We start from the raw sequence: 22,511 nt of genomic DNA, 5'->3' as shown, positions 1-22,511 counted from the left end.
TATACCTTTCCTGTAACCCTAGACTTATGTCCCCAACTGTCTACATGGCCTCTCCACTTGGAGACACAGTGGGAATCTCAAACATAACAGGTCTAAGATGAACTCATGATCTTCCCACAAAAACTTACTTCTCCCATGTCCTCTTCATCTCAGCCAACGACACCTCCTTCCTTCTAGTTGCAGAACCCAAAATGCCTGGAGTCATCTTTTTCTCCTCTCACCCTACAGCCAATAACTAGGAAAACTTGTTGACTCTACCAAAAACTATACCCATATTCCCATGAATGTTGACCATCTTTACCACTCATACTGTGGTCCAAGTAAACATAATTTCTAATGAATTTTTGTATTGAATCCTAAGAGATGACCTATTTATCTTTTTTCCAATAATATGATCCTACCAGAGCATCTGGAGTTATCCTTTGAAAACAGGTCGGTTTATTTCGCTTCTCGGCTCAGAGCTGACCATTCTCTACTTTTCTCAGAATACAAGTGAAAGTTCTTTTGAAAGCCTATGTGATAGAGTCTCTCACTGCTGCTCTGGACCTCATCTTCTGCTACCATCTCCCTTGTTCACAAAACTCTACCACATCAGCCTAACAGCTGTCGTTTAGGTGTTGCAGGAACACACTTTCTTCACAGCCTGAGCACTTTCTGTTCCATGTGCCAGAAATATTCTTCTCCTGCCCCATATCCACATAACTCACTCAAGCTTTTGCTCGAGGGTCACTTTCTGAGTGAACTCTTTTCTGGCCATCCTATCTAAAATAGCACCTAATAGGCCCAATCCCCTGCACCCTGCCCGCTACCTAGATTCCCTCCCTGCCTTAATTTTCTTCAAGAATCATGAAAGAGCTCAGATTTTAACCTGACTTGCCATACCAAATTAGCTTGTTTCAAGGATGCTGGTAGAAGTCATGAAACTCCTGGGCCAAGGAAGAAGAAGAGTTTACTACACATGACAGTATCTGTAGCCAAAGTAGCAGCATTTTTGTGCAGGTTTTTTGAGCTGTTTCCAGAGGGTGCAGGGAAGGGGCCCAGTGTTGCCTGCACACTCGGTGTGTCCAGTTACAGGAGAATAACCTTGGGTGGAGGGAACCCAATCCTTTCTAATTGGCAGTGAGCATGAAAACAAAAATATTTCACCCCAAGATATACTTCTTTGACATGTTTCAAGATGGCTATTGTGAAGGGCTGGAAATACAGAATAAGCTTAAAACTGCCTTTTGTGGGGGATATTTGCCTCTGTAGAGAAAATCTGCATCGATGTAGCCAGGCTCTCTCTGTGGCCTGCTCTTGTCCAGTCTAGGAAGGATTACCTGAGAGTCTGACACCTTGAAAAGTCTGAAAGAAACGTTCACCTTCTATTCTCTCTGAGGGCTGCGATCTGTGAGGTTTCATCCACCTAATGAGACCACCATTGCCAGCCAAGCCTCCTCTGCTCTTCTGCCAAAACCTGCCATGCCACTGTGACCTGAATTGCCACCACCACATGTTTGGCCATGCTCCGAGCTTCCATTCCTTCTGTAGTTTCAAGAAGATACCTAAGCTTCTGAGCCCTACTGGAGTGTTGGGATAATCACTCTGCGACCTTCCTTGTGCATGCTAATAAATTTATATGCCTTCTTTCTTATTAATCTGCCTTAGTCACTTGGATCTTCTTTAGCAAACTTCAGAGGGCAAAGGGCAAGTTTTCCCGTGGCCCCTCCAGCTGCCGTTTGACCGGAGAGAGGTTTTTTTTTCTTTCTTTTGCTAGACAGTAAATATTCCTTCCATTTTTTGGAAGCAGCTACTACCTCTATATGCCAAAGCTGTTAACTACATACATTTCCTGACAAGATAGTGAGGAATGAAGGGAAGGCCCTGCCCTGCTTATGAAATGTGCAGAAATGTGAAAGGCCACGCAGAACGATCTGCCAACACGCACGTTCCAGGTTCTAAGGGCTACACGCTTCTTACACTATCTATCTCCGTCATAGTCTACCTCCCCTACTGGAACATAAACTCAAGACATTTTTAATTTTCATTTCATCTCATTTTTGCTTATTTTACATACTGATAATGTCTGACATACAATGGATGTCCAATAAGTTTTGCTGAATGAATAAATGAATGAATGGCACAATATGCAAGAGCTAATACAAATGCCCAAATATGGGTAGATGATTAAGAAACTAAAATAATTAATAAGATACACTGCTTTACAACAAGTAAAATGTAATTCTAGAATTTTTGAATAATATTTGATAGTCTGGAAAAATACTTACAAAAAACCATACAACCTGCATGTTGAAAATGATTGCAAGTTTACAAAAACACACACAAAAACAAACACATACCTTTGCATAGGAAAATCATGAAGAAAAATGCAATAAATATTAAATACTTTTGAATTGGAGAACTATAGGTTATTTTTTTTATTTGAGAATATTATGGAGGTACAAACATTTTGGTTACATATAATGCCTTTACCTCACCCAAGACAGAGCTACAAGCGTGCCCTTCCCCCATAGATTGTGCTCTGCATCCATTAGTTGTCAGTTTACCCACCCTGACCACCCTGCTCCCACCTGAACTGCACCCAGTGAATATTACCACCATGTGAGCTCCTTAGTGTTGATCAGTTAGTACCCATTTGATGGTGAGTCCATTTGTTGCTTGTTTTTCCATTCTTGTGATACCTCCCTTTGAAGAATAAGCTCAAGCTCTACCCAGGATAATATAAGAGGTGCTAGTTCACCATTGTTTTTTGTAGTTGAGTAGTATTCCATGGTGTACATATACCACATTTTATTAATCCAGTCATGCATTGATGGGCACTTGTTCTCTATCCTTTCTCTTTTATTTTCTAAGTTTTTTTTTTGTAATTTATATGTATTATTTTAATAATCAGGAAAAAGAAACCACCTCATTTTGAAATCTTTGTTATTTTATCAGTGAAAAATGAAAGGAAAGCAACCTGAAACTACAGACACTGCTTCCTAATCTCCTCCACCAACTGCTGACATCCTCTCCACACATCCTAGAAGCAGGAACTTCTGGTAGTGATATTCGATAGCTCATGGTCAATATTCTTCCAAAAATGGGTAATACGGGTGATCAGCAATACTGAAAGAGAAGAGAGGAAATTCATTTACTAACTCTTTCTCCATGCTGTCAAAGACAGGGCTTGTCTGAAGATTCAGTCAGGATGGGCTAACCCCTGAATTACAGCCACGGCCCTCTTGGTACCCAGGCACTCCCACACCCCAGCTCCCTGTTCATGGGCAAACTCCACATACATGCCCAATTCCCACATTCCCATGCAGGTAAGTTCCAGAGTGATGTACAATTTGATTTAGATTGCAAATTCCAAGAGGGAAAAGAAGCAGGGCTGAAGTTGAAGTCGATCCAGCCCCAGAGCACCCGCTGTCCTGAGATTGGGGGATGGTGGCAGTCAGGATGGTGTGGCTCTTTTCCACGCGCTCATTCAACACTCAAGTGCTGGGCACCCTCAAGGACACAGGGCCCCTCCAGCAAAGAACTTTTAATTATGGGAGATAAAAGAGATATCTCTAGTAACCAGACCTATAGAATGTGACTACTGTTTTCTTAATTATTATTTATAAAAATGCTTGTGGTTCACCGATTAGTATTGTTCTTTGTTTTTCTTTTTGTATTTTTTCTTTTATCTGTTTCAGAATTGTCTTCTTCAATTTAATGTCATCGAAGAGTACCTTCCCAGCAGTTCCATGTGCCAGGAGCCGTGTTACCCACACAGGCCAGAATGGTGAGTAACACGAGGCACTCAAGGTCTAATGAGGCAGATCATAGACTTACACTGAAGAGCCTTTGGGTATGGAAAACATACTTCCCACATTTTTCTCACTCAGAGTGTCTTTCTCAGAATCCTGGTATTGCTTTCCAGAAAGGAGTGGGACCTTTCAGATCTTTCTTGGGAGACCAAATCTTTATTCTCATCACTGAAATTTTATTTCTCCTTTTGGGTGAAGTCCCCTCCAAACTCCTGTCTGCCTGATTACTCTTCTTTCTACTGAACCCAGAGACCCTGCAGTGGTGGAACCAGCGGAATGTCATGTCTGTGAATAAACCAGCGTCCCAGAGGTAGACTTCTGAGGGACTAAGGTGATGCTTCAGTAGCAATCTTGACTTGTAGATCCAGAGAAATTGCAGAGGATCTTATCTTGGTAAATGCCACTGGAGACACATCAAGTCACTGACACTCAAGGGCTGATTAACGTCATGATCCATTTACAGTGCAGCTTGGTGAGATCACACAGCTCAGATAAAGGGAGTTGTGATGGGTCAAGAAAGCCGAGGAAGAGAGAAACTGGAACAAATGGGTGGAGTGCCAGGGAGGGAAGCCACATGAAGGAGAAATGCCACTGGATGCCAAGGGGAGGAGAGAAGTGGGGCTCACTGCCACTGCCCTGGGCCCGGGCACACTGACCCTCCTGGGCCCCTCCCCCACACATATGTCAGAATCACGGCCCATGTAGCCTTGGCATAGAGAGAAAGATGGGCCAGGCTGGATTCATTATTATACATTCATTATTACTTTACTAATTTTTTCGTCTGATTTGAACATAAATTAAAGACACAGCATTCTCATGGGCCCCTGAAAGCATCGAGGGAAGTAGGTAGGATGGCTTCCAGTCTAAGGGGCAGTGGCCCTGGGTGCAGGACCCCAGACAGAGGTAGCGAGGGCACCAAGAACCGGACACTCAGGTGCAAACTTTGGCAGGTTCCCAGACTCACACTTCTGTGGGGCAGAGACTGAGCCCTGGAGGAAACCTGTGGTCTGGGAGCTACAGGGAAGCTCACATTTCACGCCTACACCCAAAATCAGGCATGATTTTCTAATTTTTGGAATCTTGTTCCTCTGTGGACCTGCATGATACATAAAACAATGTGAAATAGTCACTTACAATTCAAATTTACTGTATCGGAAATTTCTGTTGAGGCCGTCGATGGCTTTCATGTCCTCTGGAGTCAATTCAAATTCTAACACCTGCAAAAAACGAGAGACTCATATTGACCCGTGCCCAGGGAGGACGTCCCAGGGGGCAGGGACAGGAGGGCATCAAGGGACGCATGGTCCTTGTCATCAGCCTCTGGTGCAGGTGGCCTGAGGCATCTTCTGCGTGAGCTCTGCCCTCTCCTCCCAGCCCCTGCTGCTCTGCTCCCCTTCACAAAAGAAAGATGCACAACTCATCAATCAGTAATGCTGCCAAGAGAACTGCTGGAGACAAAAATAAAATCATTTATTTCCAAACACGGGAATGATCTGGGCAAAATTCCCTGCTGCCTTGACTTGAACAAAGGTTGTCAGGTGTTTTCTTCCTCACAGCCCATAAAACTTGAGCCAGGCTTGGCCAGAGCAAGCCTGGGAACATGTGACAACCCCTCTCCAAGCAGCGGTTGGCCTCAGGGAAAAGCATTTCCTGACCGACTGCTTCCTCACACCACTTGCTCATCTTGGGCACCCCAGACAGTGCCTATTTCCAGCTGTGTTTACTCTTCCCTACAGAAGACCCTTTCTCATAGATCTTTGAGACACACAGATCTCGTGTCCAAAGAGTTTCCCCTGTGAATAAATCTCTTAAACTTAAGTTCAGATTTGTTTTCTTTCGACAAGACACAGCCCCTAGTGGAGAGTCTTTTAATAGTAAAACAGAGTGAACTTTGTCAAAAAATATTAATTTTATGTTTCCTGCAGGAGACAATTTCATCAAAACCCAGGACCCTATCTAACTATCTATGATCTATCTACCTATTTAATGTATTTTGCTCTCTCTCTATAGCTATCTTTCCATTATGCATCCAACCATCAGTTTACCTGTTATTCTTTTTGTATGGTTTTCATGGGGGCATGTATTAATACGTTGAGTTAAATTAAAAAATAACATAAGAAAAAATATAAGATTTTTTTCTGTATGGATTTACAATGAAATTTAGATTTACCTACTCAGTTTTTCCAAAAATTAGTAAACTTAATCTATAACTACATTTTGAAGCAAATACGTTATAAACAATAGGTGTCAAATATCACTTTTTAAAAAGTATGAAACTTATGATGAAGTTTCTAGCTGTCATCTTAATATGGAAAAAAGCTAACACAGTCTTTCAAAATTATTTTAACATTCAAAAGAAAGTAAGTTGAAGTACACTGATTGATCTAAGGGGGCAGAGTGTATATGGGGAAGGGTAGTAACTTTACTCATTGGCTAATTTGGTGAGTCTAAAAGCAGATATCCAGCATCCTACCTGTCAAAAGCACAGAGAAAAGGTGGTCATCCATGACACAGAGGGGGTCGTTCCCTTCAGGGTCTCACATTAGAGAGAGCACACTGACATGTAAGCCAACCAATGGTAAGTTAATAAGGAAAAAACTCACTAATGGAGCCATGCCTACTACCACGGTGGCCACAAAACGTGCTAAGGTCTCCCAATTGTTTAGGAAAGCAGATAAATTTATTTGGGTTTGACCTTAAAATACAAATAAGGGTATGTTAGGTAGAGAAGGTGAAAGAGAGGAACCAGGGTGCCTAAAGTACATTACCGTATATTGATACAAGATTCCTAGAACTGATGAAAATAATGGAGTGGAAATTTGCTTAGTGACACAACTAGTAAGGGGCAAAGTCAGGCCTAGAGGAGATAACCTGAGGACGCTGAGTCCAGAGCTCTCTCTTCCTGCCCTTCCATGCTGTTCCCTCCTATACCACACAGTGGGGAGCCATGGGAAGGAGTGAGGGGTGGTGCATGTTCCCCTGCAGGAGAGACCACTCAGTACAGCTCCCCTGGCTCACCCTGCACCTGTACCTGGAAGTTCTCTTTGATTCTCTTCTCATTGAAGCTCTTGGCCAGGACCACTATGCCCCGCTGCAGCAGGTAGCGCAGGGCCACCTGGCCTGGGCTTCGATGGTGGTTCTTGGCAATGGCTTTCAAGACTGGCTCCTCCAAGAGATGTGGGCTGTTACTGTCCACCCTGAGGAAAAAAAAAAAAAAAAAAGAAAAAAGAAAACACAACAATACAGAATGCGAAGAATTTAGGGTGGTAAATTGAGAGTGTGCTGCCTTTTTCCCCAAAATTCCCCAGACAATTGAGAGTAGATATGATATAGTCTGAATAAAAAGAGTCCCATAAATACTCATAGAGATTCTCTCATAATTGCAGGAATCTGGAAACAACTAAATTGTCCATCAGCACATGAATGGATAAAAACATGGGGTATGTCTGTCCATAGGAGGGAACGTTACTCAGCAATAAAAGGGAAAGACCTACTAATAGTGGCAACTATTAAAGCATGGATGGATCTGACAGGCAGATGCAAAAGTAGCCAGACACAAAGGAACAGATATGATGTCTTTCACATCAAGTACTGGGACAGGCAGAACTCATCTCAAATGAAGAACAGAATCAGAAAAATAGTTCCCTAGAGGGACAGAGGCATTGTCTCAGAAGGAACACAAACCTTTTGGGAGACAGAATGTTTCTGTATCATGTTAGGGTTACACAGTATATCATTTTGTCAAAACTGTAACGCTAAGATATATGTATCATACTTGATGTAAATTTTCTGAAAGTCACCTGAAATAACTGTATTTGAGAGGGGTTGAGAGTTGGTTAATATCCAGATGAACCCAGAGGGACAGAATGTTGGTGACATTGAAGCTCAAGGACAGTACATGGGAACTCACTACTCCATTGTGTTTACTTGTTGGTATTTGAACTTTTCCATAATAAAGTGTTAAAACTTTGGTTTAAAAAGAGTGTTTCATCCCCAATAGAGGATGAAATAGGTTGGTAACATAGGTTAACCCTGATATTCTCATTACCACTTTGGGTCTCTGTGGGATCCCAGCGCACTGTAGGCAACTAGAACAATGTCCTTGGACTTGCAGAACTCTAGGAGTTTGCTCTGGTTGAGATAAACATGACATTCCACCTGTAATTTTCCAAGAAGAAAAGGTGTCAGAATACAGGAGCCAGTAACCACATGTCAATTTACAAAATGCTTTGGAGGAATATCAGTTATCACACTGAATTATCATAATTACTGTATTTTTGACATTGGTCAATTTTCTCATCACCTTCTGAAATATTAATACCTTTAAATACTATCAGTTGTGAAGTGATATAAGAGTTTTCTTCTTCTTATTTTTCTATTAGAATTGTAAACTGATTGTAATCCTTTCTGCTAAAATTGTAGCCATCAAATGCCATTTGTTACTCTACGAAAAAAGATTCCTCAGAGAAATAGCTGATTCCAGTTCTGAGTGGAGAAGTTACAGGCTGAACCTACAAGAATTTTCTTCAAGAAAGCAAAGAAGATGAGAAAGACAACGAGGCCTGCCAAGGCCCAGGAGCTCACTTGAAGAGGCTCCATATGGCCAACTTTGTGTCATTTGAGCATCAACAAGATTAGTCAGTATAATGGATGATAACATGGCATATTTGTGAAAATTCATGAATTCACATGGCATTGATCACATGGGATCAAGCCTTTAGCTCTAATCTTCAATTTTCAGGATATACAAGAGCATCATGGCAAACCATACTGTAGGGATCAATTAGCAAAACCCACTGTGTGGGAATCTTTACGGGACAAAAGGCTTAATTTCTTTCATAAATAAACTGAAGAAGACAAAGAGGGAGAGGGAGAGCTAGAGTGATGGAGGAAGAGGAGGAGAGAAGGGAGAGGGTGAGGAGAGAAGACACAGAGGAAGAAAGTGAATCTATTGATTACAAGAGAGATTTAAGAGACATATCACCCACTTGCAATGTATGGACCTTATTTCTATCCCCATTGAAATCAATCAACTATAAAAATGTGACATAATCATATTTTAACACTTGTGATGTTTAATGATATCAAGAATTCATTGGTAAATTTTTAGGTGGTATAATGGAATTCTGGCATTGTGTGTTTAAAGATCCGTACATTTAAAAACATATGCTGAAATATTACAGGACAAATGACAGAATGCCTGGTTCAAGAGAGTCTAGGGTTAGGAGCACACACTGTTGAGTGTCCTGCCAGGCAGCGCCTCATTGTGACAGGTTTGGATGTGAGATCATCATTGCCTAAGTATGGGCACAGGTACGTGAGAAGAGAAGGACTTTAGAGTATTCTCTGTACCTTTTTAGAGTTTGAAATTTTTACAATTGTAAAATATTTTAAAAGTTATAAAGTAAATATTTTCATGTAAATTAGGAAAAACACTACAAAGTCGCCTAGAATCCCATTAGAATCAGACAGCAACTGTAATCACTTTGCTATGCTTAATTTTAGTCATTATTTTGTTTTTAAGATTTAATATTACATAATTTCAAATATGGCAAATGTAGTGAGTGTTTTTGATTAACATTATTCCTCATAAGAACCCTGATTTTGTCTCATTATTCCTCCCTTCCTCCATACTCAGCCTCTGTGCCCCCAGAGAGGTCCACCCATGAATTGGTGACGTGGTCGTGCTTTCTCTCGTTCTGACTGCTTTAGGAAAGGCACAAGCCAAGGACACATGAGGAAAAATGTGCTAGAGAAGTGTAAAAATTCTTCCTCCACCCTTAGAAACAGCCCCAGGAAACAGTCCTTTCTGCTGAACATGAACTGGGAGACGCGGAGCCCAGCTGCCTGTGGGGACCCGTCCTGCAACAGCTGTGAGGGAGCAACACAGACAAAACAACCTTCCTTTCGAGAAAGTCTCTCCCAGCTTCTAGAGCAACCAAACCCCAAACCTTCTGTACGTGACTTCACTTCTTTAAATTTCAAGCCAGTCTGAATTTGGTTTTCTCTTTCTCACAGTTTGAAAGCATCCTAGCTGACAGAGTAGCAGGTAATTGTCCTGTATGCTGTGCATGCAGTATGATCGCATAAGCTTTTCCTTTTTGCTGTTAGTCTTCATAATATTCCAGCACAGAGCTCCATGAAGCCATTATAAATGTAATCACTTCCTACTGTCAGGCAGGTAAAATTCTAATGATTTTGGAATAGAAATTAAATTGTGCTTAAAGTAGTCTGGTTATTTTTGTACATATTTTGATTTTCTACAAAGAGATCCGTAGCAATAAATAGGACATAGGTTATTAATATTTGAATAGTTTTTGTGTAATTACAAAATGTTCTTCAAAAGGCATTAACCTTTACAATGCCATAAGCAATATTTGGTATTTGGCAGGGTTGGGAGTTTCTTTAAAACTTACTTGCTTTCATTATGTCTGATCCACTTCCTCCATCCCCACCCCCCTCCCCTGCTCTGGCTTTAGCTCTCACCTCTCTGGAACTGCCCTGCTTGGTTTCCCATAAACTCCAGGCCACTAAGTGCAACAACTGTTTCCATCCCTGTTGGAGCTGCAGCCTCCTCAGCAGGACCCGCCACGTCTGACACAAACCCTTTCACCCCCTTCCGTTGGCTTCCTGACCCTGTACTCTCCTCACCTTCTCTCCACCTGTCTGGAGACTCCTGTTCAGTGTCCTGCCAGCCAGTGCCTCTTTGCCTAATCCTCACATGTGGACTTCCCTGCCCTCTTCCGTTTCATGCTATGAACAGTCCCTGGGAGAGTTAATCCATTTCTGTGACTTTAATTACCGTCCGTGAAGCAACACCCCCAAACATCTGCATCTCCAGCCTGGACCACCTCCTGGGCTCCAGACCAGGGCTGCCATCTGCCAGCCCAGCGTCTGAACCTGGCTGTCTCACAGCAACCTCCAACCCACCTCCGGGTGATTGAAATCATGCTCTTCCCACTGCACTCAACCTGCTCCTTCCCTGGAATTTCCTATTTCAGGAAAAGGAACTGTCATTGCACAGTCGCCATCAAGACAGGAAGTTGGAAACATAGCTAAGGAGGAAGTGTGTGCAGAGCAGAAGGTGAGAGGAGGCCCTGGTGGGCTAAGGGCGCACCTGGTTGCAGGTGGGCTTGTACTTGAGCCCTGGTTTGTTCAGGATCATCTCCAGCTGCTTGTGATTGAAATTGGACACTCCGATGGACTTGGCTAAACCCAAGTCTTTACACTTCTCCAGGGCCTGGGAGGAAGGAAAGGTGTGGTAGAACTTTAGTGGAGTTTGCTCTTTTCACTGGTCGTTGCACTTTTTAACAACTGGAAATCTGGTTTATCACATAGAACATTAGGCAGAATCCACCGCATTTATCACTTGAACACGTATGTTATACTGCACTTCCTTGCTGTGCATACATATTTGCCTCCTTGGTTCTATTTCTTGCACACACAGGAGGACAAATGGACGTGAAGATGCTTTTAAATTCCCCCACTTCAGTGCTACCTATTTTGCTGTCAGCTAGGCAACGTTCTTTAACTAATCACACCATGGCCAAGGGCAAAGGAAACCCTCAGATTTTGCTAGTAGAGGGTTGTTACCTCCTCTCTTCTAGAATAAACTAAAATGAAAATAAAAATAAAAAACCTATGGGGTGGGCTCTGTCAGGGCAGGTCACTCTCCTTGGTGTACAGTCCTCTCTTTGGCTAAGTCAGGCTGTAGCTTTGCCCGCCCTCTGTGGTGTGTTTACCTGTCCTGAGATAAAGCACATAAAACTGCTTTCGTGCTTTCTTTCTGCTGACCCTTTCATAGGGCTCACATCCTCAACCTGATCTCGGGGGTAAATATTAATAGATGTTGACATTAAAAATAGACCTTAGAGGTCATCCCGTCACCTCCCTCACTTTGCAGTTGAGAACACAAGGTGCAGAGAAGTTCCAGGACAGGTCTGAGGTCAGGCAAGGGCTGGAGCAAAACCCCCTCTCCTCTGGCTCCCTCCAGTCACTCCTCCCTCACCACACCACGCCTGCTGGGTCTGTAGCAGCACCTACCTCCCATGTGTCACGAATGTCCACGGTGTCGAATATGACTTTCCCACTTGCATCCTGTGGCAGTAATTCCTCCCCAGGCTGGACACAGAGAGAACAGAGAATAAAGAAGAACATTTTCTCTAAGAATCACCTTTGTGAGACCTAAGGAACTTGGCCACACAACCTTCAGGAGGCTGTGATTATTAATCAGAGTGTGCACATGTGTGGACATCAGTGCGTGCATGTGTGAGTCAGCGTGTGCATGAGTGTGCACACGTGTGTGTATGCATTGATGTGTGAGAGTGCTTGCCAGTGTGCATGTGTGTGAGGAAGGGAAGACATGGGGGAAAAGGAAGATCAGAATCTTCTGAGAGACTGCAGAAAAAGATTCCCCCCAACGACCTCCACCCTCCTACCCCACACAGCCCTCAACTTCAAGAAGAATGAAGTCTTCCCTACGGTTGGAACTTAGTCCATTTCCAAGGACAGGCTGGTTTGGAGGATAGGACTTACCATAACTATTAACCAATGTGTTTAGCTCCAGTTAATGATAAACCAACTCTGAGACAGTGAGGACATTTGCCCTGCTCAGCAAACATCCACTGTGAGGGGAGGTCAGGTCAGAGGAGCCCAAAGGGGCCCCGTTGTGCAGTATGTGCCAGCCCAGGTAGCTCTGTCCTCTCTGGGCTGAGAGGTACACACGGGAGAGACCTTTCCCCTAGTGAGGTGGGGATTTCCCATGGGTCTCTGCAGTCTGTAGTAACTCAACACTCCTGAGGACCCTGACTGCCAAGGGCCCCAGACAGGAGCACCTTCACTCAGACCTCTAGGGCAATGCCTTCAACTCTCCAAGGTACGGGCAGTAAGATTATGGAACCTCAATTCCTCCAAAGGCTGGAGAATGAGATAAAAAACAGACCTGAGGGTGGAGTTACTCAACTGCCAAAGACACTCATAAATCGTTTAGCAGTTCTGTGCATCTCACTGACCTCCCTCTCTCTGCAAGGACCCAGTAAACCAAGCTGGAATGAGATAACTGCAGGTGCTAGTAACAGTGAGGGCACAGCCATGGACATCACAAGGAAAATGACGAGCTGACCTTCAGAGCACATGGTATATGAATAAGGAAGAGATCCACATAGTCCAGTTGGAGTTTCTTCAGAGATCTTTCCAGTGCTGGTTTAACCCATTCTGGTCGAAATAAAGTAGCCCAAAGCTGCAGTGAGCAAAAGAAATGAAAATCACTTATGATTTCACATATTTGGGAACTAAAATTAAACATCACACTCAAAAATTGAGAAGCGAGTAACAAACCACTGTGGTGGTCTGAAACTGAGAAGAGCTGGGCTACATTTATGCTACTCAGGATAAATCAGGTCCCAGATGGAATACTGGGATCCACCTGAGCTAGTGCAATGTGAAATCATGAAGAAAGCTTAGATGGGGCAGGAAGGGCAACCCCAAGTGCCGAGGGTTAGAGGAGTCGGCCCCTGAGAGGAGTCGAGACATAGCAGGACAGGGGCATGGGATCTCCTGTCTGTGTAATAAATTCCTAAAACAATTCTGCTGAGATATCACATCCCACAAACAAGTTGTCATCGATATAACCCTACATATTGTTCACGTGTAGAGACCTAAGCTCTCTTTGCATCAGAAGCATGTTTTCTACCTAGGAAAACTGTAGGAAGTTTGGGAAACTCAATGAGGAATTGAGAAGGAATGTATTTGCTAGCCTGGCTCCTTTCTGTGTGTGATGTCTCTGCCCCACTGGATATGTCCCTAGAGAATCTGCTGAGGAGTCAAGGGAGTAGACACACAGTGGCTTGGTCAATGCACACAGCAGTTCCAGAGGGTAAGTGTCATTATTCTCATTTTACACGAAGAATGTCTTATGTTTAGAGAAATGGAAGAATTGTTTTTCCCCTTTAACACATTTCAGAGCAAAGCAAGCCTTTTCTGTGTTTCAAGAATGTGCCGCTACAATATTAGGAAGGAAATAAATTATTCAAACTGAGGTCCCGCTTGTTAAAAAAAATACCATATCTGAACATACAGTGGGCTCTGGTCACTCCCTGCACAGAATGCTCACCTTGGTGGTGTAGAATATGTCCTCTCTCTTCACGGTACCATCCGCAATCTTCTCTCGAATGGCCTCTCCGACCTCATTCTCATTTTGATAGATGTATGCTGCATCGATGTGTCGGTAACCTACCTCAATGGCCACTTTGGTGGCCTCGCCAGCCTTCCTCTTAGGAATCTATAAAAGAGAAGTGAGAAGAGTGAAGTAATGTGTTTCCTCAGTAGCATTTGCACCAAGCAGTTTCTGTGGGCTCCTGGCTCCCTGCTTGATGGAACTGGTTTCAGTGATAAGACCTGTACTCTGGGGATGTCAACTAAATCCTAGCACAACTTCAAATCTGAAAAGAATTAGTGAAATGGGCTGTACCCCGGAGCCTGGGAAACCAAGTTCCATTCAATACAAATCAATTGTATGGGAATAGCTAACAGAAAAACTTCTTTCCCCAGTGGGAGAGATATTCTAAGGCACTCAGTAGAAAGGTCCAGTCTATGCATGCACACACACAAACACCCCCCCCCCAAACACACACACACACACACACACACACACACACCACAGCATCAGTTTTTGGCTAACGATTGGACATGAGTCCATAACATCCATCCTTTCCAGATTGCACCCAACTGGGCCCTTCAGTCATTCATGATTCCTTTTTATTCTTCATACCCAGGTACTCTCATTCAGCATTTATGCAACATTTTCTTTTCTTTTCTTTTTTGAGACAGAGTCTCGCTTTGTTGCCCGGGCTAGCATGAATGCCGTGGCATCAGCCTAGCTCACAGCAACCTCAAACTCCTGGGCTTAAGCGATCCTATTGCCTTAGTCTCCCGAGTACCTGGGACTACAGGCATGCGCCACCATGCCCAGCTAATTTTTTCTCTATATATTTTTAGTTGTCCAGATAATTTCTTTCTATTTTTAGTAGAGATGGTGTCTTGCTCAGGCTGGCCTCAAACTCCTGACCTTGAGCGATTCACCTGCCTCGGCCTCCCAGAGTGCTAGGATTACAGGCGTGAGCCACCGCGCCCGGCCTATGCAACATTTTCAATTGCCTCCTGTGTGCCTGACATCTCAGTCTCTAAACTGTCTACAAGCAAGGACTGGTTTCCCATGCGGCGGTTATGTGAGGCCGTGCCTTGGTCAGCATCAGAACCTGTGCGCAAGGTCTAAGAGGAGAACGCCGCAGCCAGATCCCAGAAAACACACACTGAGAGCAGCCAGACGCAGAGCAGAAGCCCAGAGAGCCAACTGCCACTCATCGGCACAGCTGGTTCCCCCAGGACATAGACCTCACCTCACCAAGCTGGCATTGCCTGTGGACAGTCATGATGATGACATATCCAGGGTCTGCCTCAAACTTGTAATGGTGCACGATCTAATGACCAAATCTGAGATACTGCATATCCATGCTTCCAGAAAACAGACGAGGTGAGACAAAGGACGGCACGGTGCACACACAGTGGGACGTGGTTCCCTTTCCTGCAGGGCCGTAGTGTAACTCGCTGCTGGTGTATAAGGGTGTCACATTTACCAGGAAAACACAGAGTAGAGTCTTAAAGAGGCTTCTATTTCACTTCGGACCTTTTGTACCATCTGAACTGCAAGTCCATGCATGTATTAATTTTATTCTTGCAGGGGAGGGTGACGGCAAATGGGAAATTTGCTCTATTCTCTAGAATTTTTCTGTCTTAACAACAGTCATAGAAGTTGCATATACTGTATGTAACACATCTCTTACACTTGAGCCATCATAGTGTATAAAACGAGTGGTTACGCCATTGAAAACAAACTGGCCTTGTCTGATGGCTGTTATCTACTGAGGTTTCATGCCAGAGTTCTACCGAGATTGAACACATTGTTCTCTGTCATAGGAGTACAATCCTCTGAAAGCAACCCCAAATGCTCCCCCACCTCACCGTGACCAGAGTGTGACACTTTAAGTTCCCTGCAGTGATCTATGTGGATGCCGAATAATGTATTTGGTGAAAAGCACAATCGGGCACTATTGTGACTTTATGTCCCCTATGAATTCCTCTTTAAATACCTTACGGTGGAAATCACAGAAGGCTCTTAGGTGCCAAAAGGTTTGCATGTTTGAAGTTCTCTGGCAAATCCTTCAGCCCCAACAGACTCACAGGAAAGCTGCTACCACGTAACCACGTCAACACCCCTCCTGGCCCCTTTGCCCTTCGAGTTTCTGACCACGAGTACAGCAGCAATGGTCAGGGTGACAGAGGAGTGCAGAGACAGCAGCGCAAGTTTAGGACTATACAATGCAGGATACAATAATGGAAGTCCTTACTTAGGAGAGTTGTTGAGGAATTAAATAAGGAAATGCATGGAGAATACTTAACATACATGGGAAGCATTGGATATATATTATGTAACATTAATAAGAATAATAATAAGGATCTTCCACCCATGAATTTATCAACCCCTGACTCTGGCATGCCAGAGTCATGAACTTGCCATCCCAACCGAGTGCAAAATGTTCTCTGTGACCTGCAGGGAGGCAAGGCAGAGGTGGGGAATGGAAGCTGCGATGAGTCCTTCCAAGCACCCACTGTCTACCTGGTGCAGGGCTCCTGCCTGAGGACAGCTCTTCAGGGCAATGGCCACAGGAGCCTTCAGCTCCCTGGGGTGCACTTACGTCTTCAGGAGCGTAAGTGCCTAATCCAAGCACTGGCATGAAGTGTCCATCATTCAGCTTCACGGAGTGACCGCGGGTCCAATCCATCGTCGTCCACAGCCCAGCTGCTCTGACTCTCTTTCCTTCCCTGTCCTCACTGAGAGACCAGGAGGAGACAAAGCTCCAGCTCTCTTTATTTCCACCAACCGCAAGGTGGGTGGGGCTAAGATTCCAGCTGCCAAAGATTCAAAAATGAAACTGGAATGAGTCCATTGAATTTCCTCTGATTCATCTATGTCTCTGCATGTATAGCTGAGAGAAAAATCATACGGAAACATCTGTATGCTTGAGGAGTTTGAAGTTTCTCCTCATCATTGCTCACACTTGACTCCTAAATTGAAAAATTAACAATGCCAATTTGTCCTTCATAATTACACCAGACTTACTTTACAAGAAGAAAATTATATGAGACTGGTCATTTGTAAACATTATTTCTGCTAGAGGACCTGAGTTAAGGTCCTCACCATCTATTTTCTCAGAAATCTCATCAAAAAATACCTTAGTGAGGATCTGTTCAAGAAAGCTGGATGCCTGGTTCCAAGCACAGGTGCAACCAAATGCCCCAGAACAGCCACCCCTACGGCCATTGCACGTTCCCTGCATCAAGGCCCCTTCCGTCCTCCCATCTCTCTGTCCTGTTTCCTTGAATCTCGTTGGCTAGAAAAATGTGTCTGCGATCAGGGATAATTTTCTGTCTTCCTGCCTTTGTTTCACCTGCTGTGTCTTCCTGGAAGAGCCTGCTCCCCTCTCGCCTGTTTCCAGCGGCCCATGACCTCTTCCTCGTCCTAAGTGCAGGAGCTCCGGCCTCACATCTTTGGCTTCCCCTGACCTCCTTGTATGAGGCTGACCCCCTTTCCTGTGTGCCCTTGCTTCATTACTGCTCCTGCTCCTCTGTTCAAAAGCCACATTGCTGAAATTACACTCTCAACTAACAAGGAACTTCGACCAGATAAAAGCTTAGGTGTTCTGTTTACCGTTTCTACTGTGCCATGTTCCCCCGACCCGTGTGTGTGCACTGGGCACACTAGAGCCAACCACGGAACACACAGTGTAATTTATCTAATTTTCAGTCTATCCCTCTGCCTTCAAGGTCATAATGCTGCCTGATTCTATTACTTTATTATTCCATTTGGTTGGATTCAGCCCAATAATGTGTCAGTGATAAATTTCATGCGTATACACATTATATTCTATCAGTAGAACTGTTGAATTGAACAGACATGGGGCTAATTTCCATGTCAAATCACAGTAACATTTACTCCTAATGGGTATAAACAGTACCCTCACGATATTCATCGCTGTCTTGCACTAAAAGCTTTCCTGAAGTGGACAGACCCCATTTCTCCCTTTCTTGCCTGGGTCAGCAGTCCAGGGACTTGGTCAGTGGCAGACAGTGGGCAGGTCGTCTTCACTACAGCCATCCAGGGCTTTGTGCTCCCTGCTTCTCTGCTCATAAAACTTGCACTGAACATTACCCTAAATGATTGCTGGAGACGGATATTCATGCCTCCTAGCATAAGCTTTTCAGAATCCATCTTTCATTTGAATTTAAAGATGTTTTTCCCTGGCTTCCTGGCACCTCTCCTATTTCCTAAGCTTTCTCAAAGGCCACCAAAGGGAAGGGATGCTCCCAAGGAGCTAACGACTGAACAGACGAGGAGTGGCCAAGTGGCCCCACATCCCTGCCTCCTGGTACTCATGCCCTGTGTGATACCCTCTCCTGAGTGTCGTGGGGACTTGTGTCTTGTTCTAACCAATAGAAAACTGTGAGGTAAAGACATACCATTTCCACCATTGACTAATACAAGACTGTTACATCCACCTTGCCAGCAAACGTTCTCTGTCATCTTCTCAGCTTTCCAACTTTGATAAAAGCAAGTGGTCTTGTTGGAGAGTTGGTCCCTCATGGGAAAAAACTGAATGTGGGCTCTGGCCACTAGCCAGCTAGAAACTGAGTTCTTCACATCCACAGCTCACAAAGAACCAAATTCTACCAATCGCCACGTGAACTTGGAAGCAGGTCATGGCCCAGCTGAGCCTTCACAGGACACCCTGCCTCTGGCTCATTCCCGGATTGCAGCCCGTGGACGGCTGAGCAGAGGTGCTAGCTGTGCTCTGCCAGGCTGCAAAACAATTGACTACAAACCCACTAGGCTGAAACGAATAGAACGGGAGACAGGTCAAAGGGCAACTGCAATAGAGCACGATAGCCGGGAGGGCAGAAGGACAAATATACTCCTAGAAGATGTGGCGGAAGGTGTGTCAGAAAAGCTTTTACAGTGGCCTCTGAATACATTATTCAACAATTGTATGAAAGTGTATTTCATTGAACAGTGAATATTTATTGAGTAGCTATAATGTACAAGACACTGTGACAGGCACTGTGAACAAACACACAAACATCTCCATCCTCATGGAACTTACTTTGCAGGAAAGAGAAATATAAAATAAACAATAAATATCCAGAACGAAGACCATGTCCTTTGTTGGGGAGCACTGTGGAGGGAAAGGAACACAGGGAAAGAATAGAGGATGGAAGGAGTGGAGGGACCCATGAAATTACACTGTCATCAGGGAAGCCCCCTTGAGAGAGAGACACTGCGAAGAGACCTGCAGGGAGGAGGGAGTGAGCCTCGCCAACACCTGAGAGAAGAGGGTCCTGGCAGAGGGATTCTTGTGGGCAACCCCCCCGCAGCAGGAGCAGCCGGGCACGTTCTGGGAACAGGAGGGTCAGGGAAGGGGTCAGATAGGACCCTCAGTGCAGAGCCCTGAGGCTACTCAAGGACGCTGGCTTTTGCTCTGGACTAGATGGGGAGACGCTGGAGGACCGTGCCCTGCTGTGCAGGGAAGACACTGCAGGTGGGCGAGGGCAGGAGGCGGCACACTACATAGGGGCTACTTCAATAATCCAGGCAGGGGATGGCATCTGGGATCAGAAAGGCTGTTGAGCAGGACATGAGACGACTTCGGATTCTGGATCCCTGTTGAGGGTGAACACGGCAGGGCTCTTTCAGGGATATATGAGAAAGCAGAGAATTGACAAAGGCAAGGATGACTCCCAAATGTTGGTCTTTGTGACTGGTAGAAAGGAGCTGTATTGTTGAGACAATTTAAGGTGTAGCAGGATGTCAGGGGCATTAAGGGATGTTCATCTGGGACATATTGAGCTGGAGATGCCCACTGGACCCTCACGTGGAGAAGCTGAGTACACAATTGAATATTCCAGTCTGGATTTCAGGGGAAAGGGTTGAACTGGAGTTATTGATTTGGGCGTTTACATCCTATTGATGGTGATTAAAGCCATGAGAATATCTAACATCGTCAGGAATTCTCAATCCACGAAGATGAAAAAGAGTCCAAGGGCTAGGAGTTGGGGCACCCCAGTGCTTAGATGTGAGGACAATGAGGAGAATCCAGTAAAGTGGTCAGAAACAGGGAAGGAAGAGGAAAACCAGGAGACTGATATCATGGAAGCCAAGTGAAGAAAGTCATTTTAGAAGGATAAAGTGTCAACAGTGACAGATGCTGGAAGATTAAGCACGTCAAGAATGGAGAATTAATTATCCATTTTATCAACATGGAAGTCATTGGGCACCTTATTAAGAACACGACAAGGAGGAAGGAACCCCAGTGGAATGCATTTAAGCGACAGTAGAAATTGGAGGCAATGAATATGGACAAATCTTTCAAAGAATTAAACTGGGAATATGTAGAGACGTGGGGCAGCATCTGCAGAGTATTTTTGAGATGGAAAGAGTTTACATTTTTACTGGGAAGATAAAGGAAATGAGAGGCCACAGCACATGACATGCAATATTTATGAGGATACTGAAAACACTGGGAATGGTGGTGGAATTAGTACTACAAAATGTACCAGAAACAGGTGCTAAAATCTACAGGAAGTGATGCAGGGTGCATAACGGCCAAGTCTGACAAGCAGAGGCAGTTTTTAGTGGGTATTTTGGGGGAGCAGAGAGGGAGATTGGCTAGAAGAGGCACGGAGGAGAACGGACGCCGGCCCTAAGTCCATGCTCCCCGGGGAGACGGTGGGAGAGAACCGACACCTCCTCCTAGGAGCACTGCTGGAAAAGCAGGGTCCTCAAGGCAAACTGGAAGACTGGATTGTAGAACAAGGCGGAAAAGGGGTGGTATTGGCCAGGAATGTTAACAGCAATTGAGGATTTTGAATTCTGTGACGATGAGTCACAGCTTCAGAGGGAACATCAGCAGGATGTGGATTTGAGGGACGTGCGGGAAACAGTGAGAAAGGTGCTGGTTCAGAGTTTGGGGACACAGACGTGGGGGATCTGGATGGTCTGGGAGTCCTGGGCTCTTTCTATGACTGACATGCACAGGCGTGTAGAGGGGGACATTAGCCCTGGAGAGTGGTGCATAAAGGCCCCCTGACCTTGTGAGCCTTGAGGTGGGGCTGTGGAGGGCTCGGGGGCTCTCCAAGAGCAGGCAGAGCTCAGAGACCTGTTCTTGACTCCTGACCATGGAGAAGTGGTGGCCAAGGAGCAGGACACTGACCCTGGACAGTGCCACTCCCTCTTCTCAAGGCAGACATGTCTGGAGAATTGAAAGAGGGGAGATTTGCTTCTCTTACAATGAAGCGCAATGTTCCTTCCAACTGAAAAGAAACCGTCATGTAAAGTAGGGGTGGGTGGATGCCTATGTAGCTTCTCTTTCTCTCCTGCCAGTTGAGGATATTGGAAGGAGAATCTGACAGAAAGAAGCAAGGAAGCTGGAGCACAAACTCTGTGTTCTTCCCTCGGAGGTGAAGGCTCCTGGTGAGGGATCAAATGCAAGAAAGGAGTGACGGCAAAGGCCACTGCCCGGGAAAGATGCCAAGCAGAAGAGTGAGGCTGTGTAGAAAAGCCTCAGGGGACACAGGAGATGAGGAGGAGCAGGTCTCTCTCTGAATCTGCACCTGGAAGGACGCAGAGTCAGGATCAGAGAACAATGTACAGAATTAGAAATCAGTTACAGCTTTATGAAATTTGTGAGATCTTGTTGGGTGGGGACAAGGTTCAAAGGTGTCCCGAGACAAACAGACTTATCTAGAGTAAACGGAACTATTTTGTGCAAATGTGTATTGTGCAACCGCAATACATGTTTCTTATACGCACTCTTTTCCCAGGGACTCTCGCGATCTGGTCCGTCCTATGGAGGAATGATTCCACTCACATGTAGGGACGTGTTCCAGCAGTGCCAGCACATTGGCCATATTGATCAGGGCCACTGCAGCCCAGGCGTCCATCAGAAGGGGTCTGTTTGCAGGAGGAGGCTCTTCATGTCAGGTTTCAATGACATAGCTCACCTCATCCCTGGGAGAGAATGAGACACAGATGGAACCTTCCTAAACCTCCCTGCAGAGGCTCATAATTCATATTCACCTGTAGACCCTGAGAAGGTGAACAGTCAAGAAAAATTAAATAGTTATCATACAAATAAATACACTTACACAAGGAAAGTTTTTCTCAACACAACTCCTAACGTGCTGAGACACACACTCACACACACTTTCCCATCCACTCCCCTGACCAGTAGCCCCTACTCACCCTCGGACTGTGCCCAGCAGATGCTGCCCAGCGGATGCTACCGGGGTGGAGGGGAAGGAGGAGGCAAGACGAGAGACGTGGCTGCAATGGCCTCAGGTATCTCAGTATCGGCCTGTGGCCATGCACTATTGCTTCATTGCCGTTTTCACGGCAACGTTTGCTACTTGTAGGACAGTTATTTATACTTTCCTTTCCCTTTTCTTCTTAGCATGCCAAATGCACATACCCTTGTAGGTGCAAAGAGAATTTTCTTCCCTCCCAATGCCGAAGGTTTGATAATTCGTGTCTATAAAACAAAATGACAGTAAACAGGTTAACACAACAAAAAGGCACATGATTTCCATGGACACGGCCAGGAGAGTCCG

The 22,511-nt window shown here is 44.9% G+C and overlaps 1 protein-coding gene across 3 annotated transcripts; it reads right to left on the bottom strand.

Moving 5' to 3' along the window:
- Window positions 1–2,853: 2,853 nt before the first annotated feature.
- Window positions 2,854–22,262, bottom strand: LOC138375336 (aldo-keto reductase family 1 member C15-like). Of its 3 annotated transcripts, XM_069458833.1 has the most exons (11): window positions 22,147–22,262; window positions 21,715–21,912; window positions 16,547–16,760; window positions 13,906–14,073; window positions 12,916–13,032; window positions 11,838–11,915; window positions 10,912–11,034; window positions 7,843–7,952; window positions 6,826–6,991; window positions 4,929–5,011; window positions 2,854–3,108 (listed from the first exon to the last, which is right to left on the bottom strand). In XM_069458833.1, exons 2-11 carry the CDS (start codon window positions 21,843–21,845, stop codon window positions 3,066–3,068), a joined length of 1,233 nt encoding a protein of 410 aa, XP_069314934.1. In that variant the 5' UTR covers window positions 21,846–21,912; window positions 22,147–22,262; the 3' UTR covers window positions 2,854–3,065. The 3 variants fall into 3 exon arrangements, with proteins under 3 accessions (XP_069314934.1, XP_069314937.1, XP_069314935.1); XM_069458836.1 differs by lacking the exons at window positions 21,715–21,912; window positions 22,147–22,262 and adding an exon at window positions 17,300–17,438; XM_069458834.1 differs by lacking the exons at window positions 21,715–21,912; window positions 22,147–22,262 and adding an exon at window positions 17,084–17,262.
- Between the last annotated feature and the right edge of the window lie 249 nt (window positions 22,263–22,511).

Source organism: Eulemur rufifrons, chromosome 25, assembly GCF_041146395.1.
Source record: "Eulemur rufifrons isolate Redbay chromosome 25, OSU_ERuf_1, whole genome shotgun sequence".
Classification (NCBI taxonomy): domain Eukaryota; kingdom Metazoa; phylum Chordata; class Mammalia; order Primates; family Lemuridae; genus Eulemur; species Eulemur rufifrons.
This window is presented reverse-complemented; position numbering and strand designations above follow the sequence as displayed.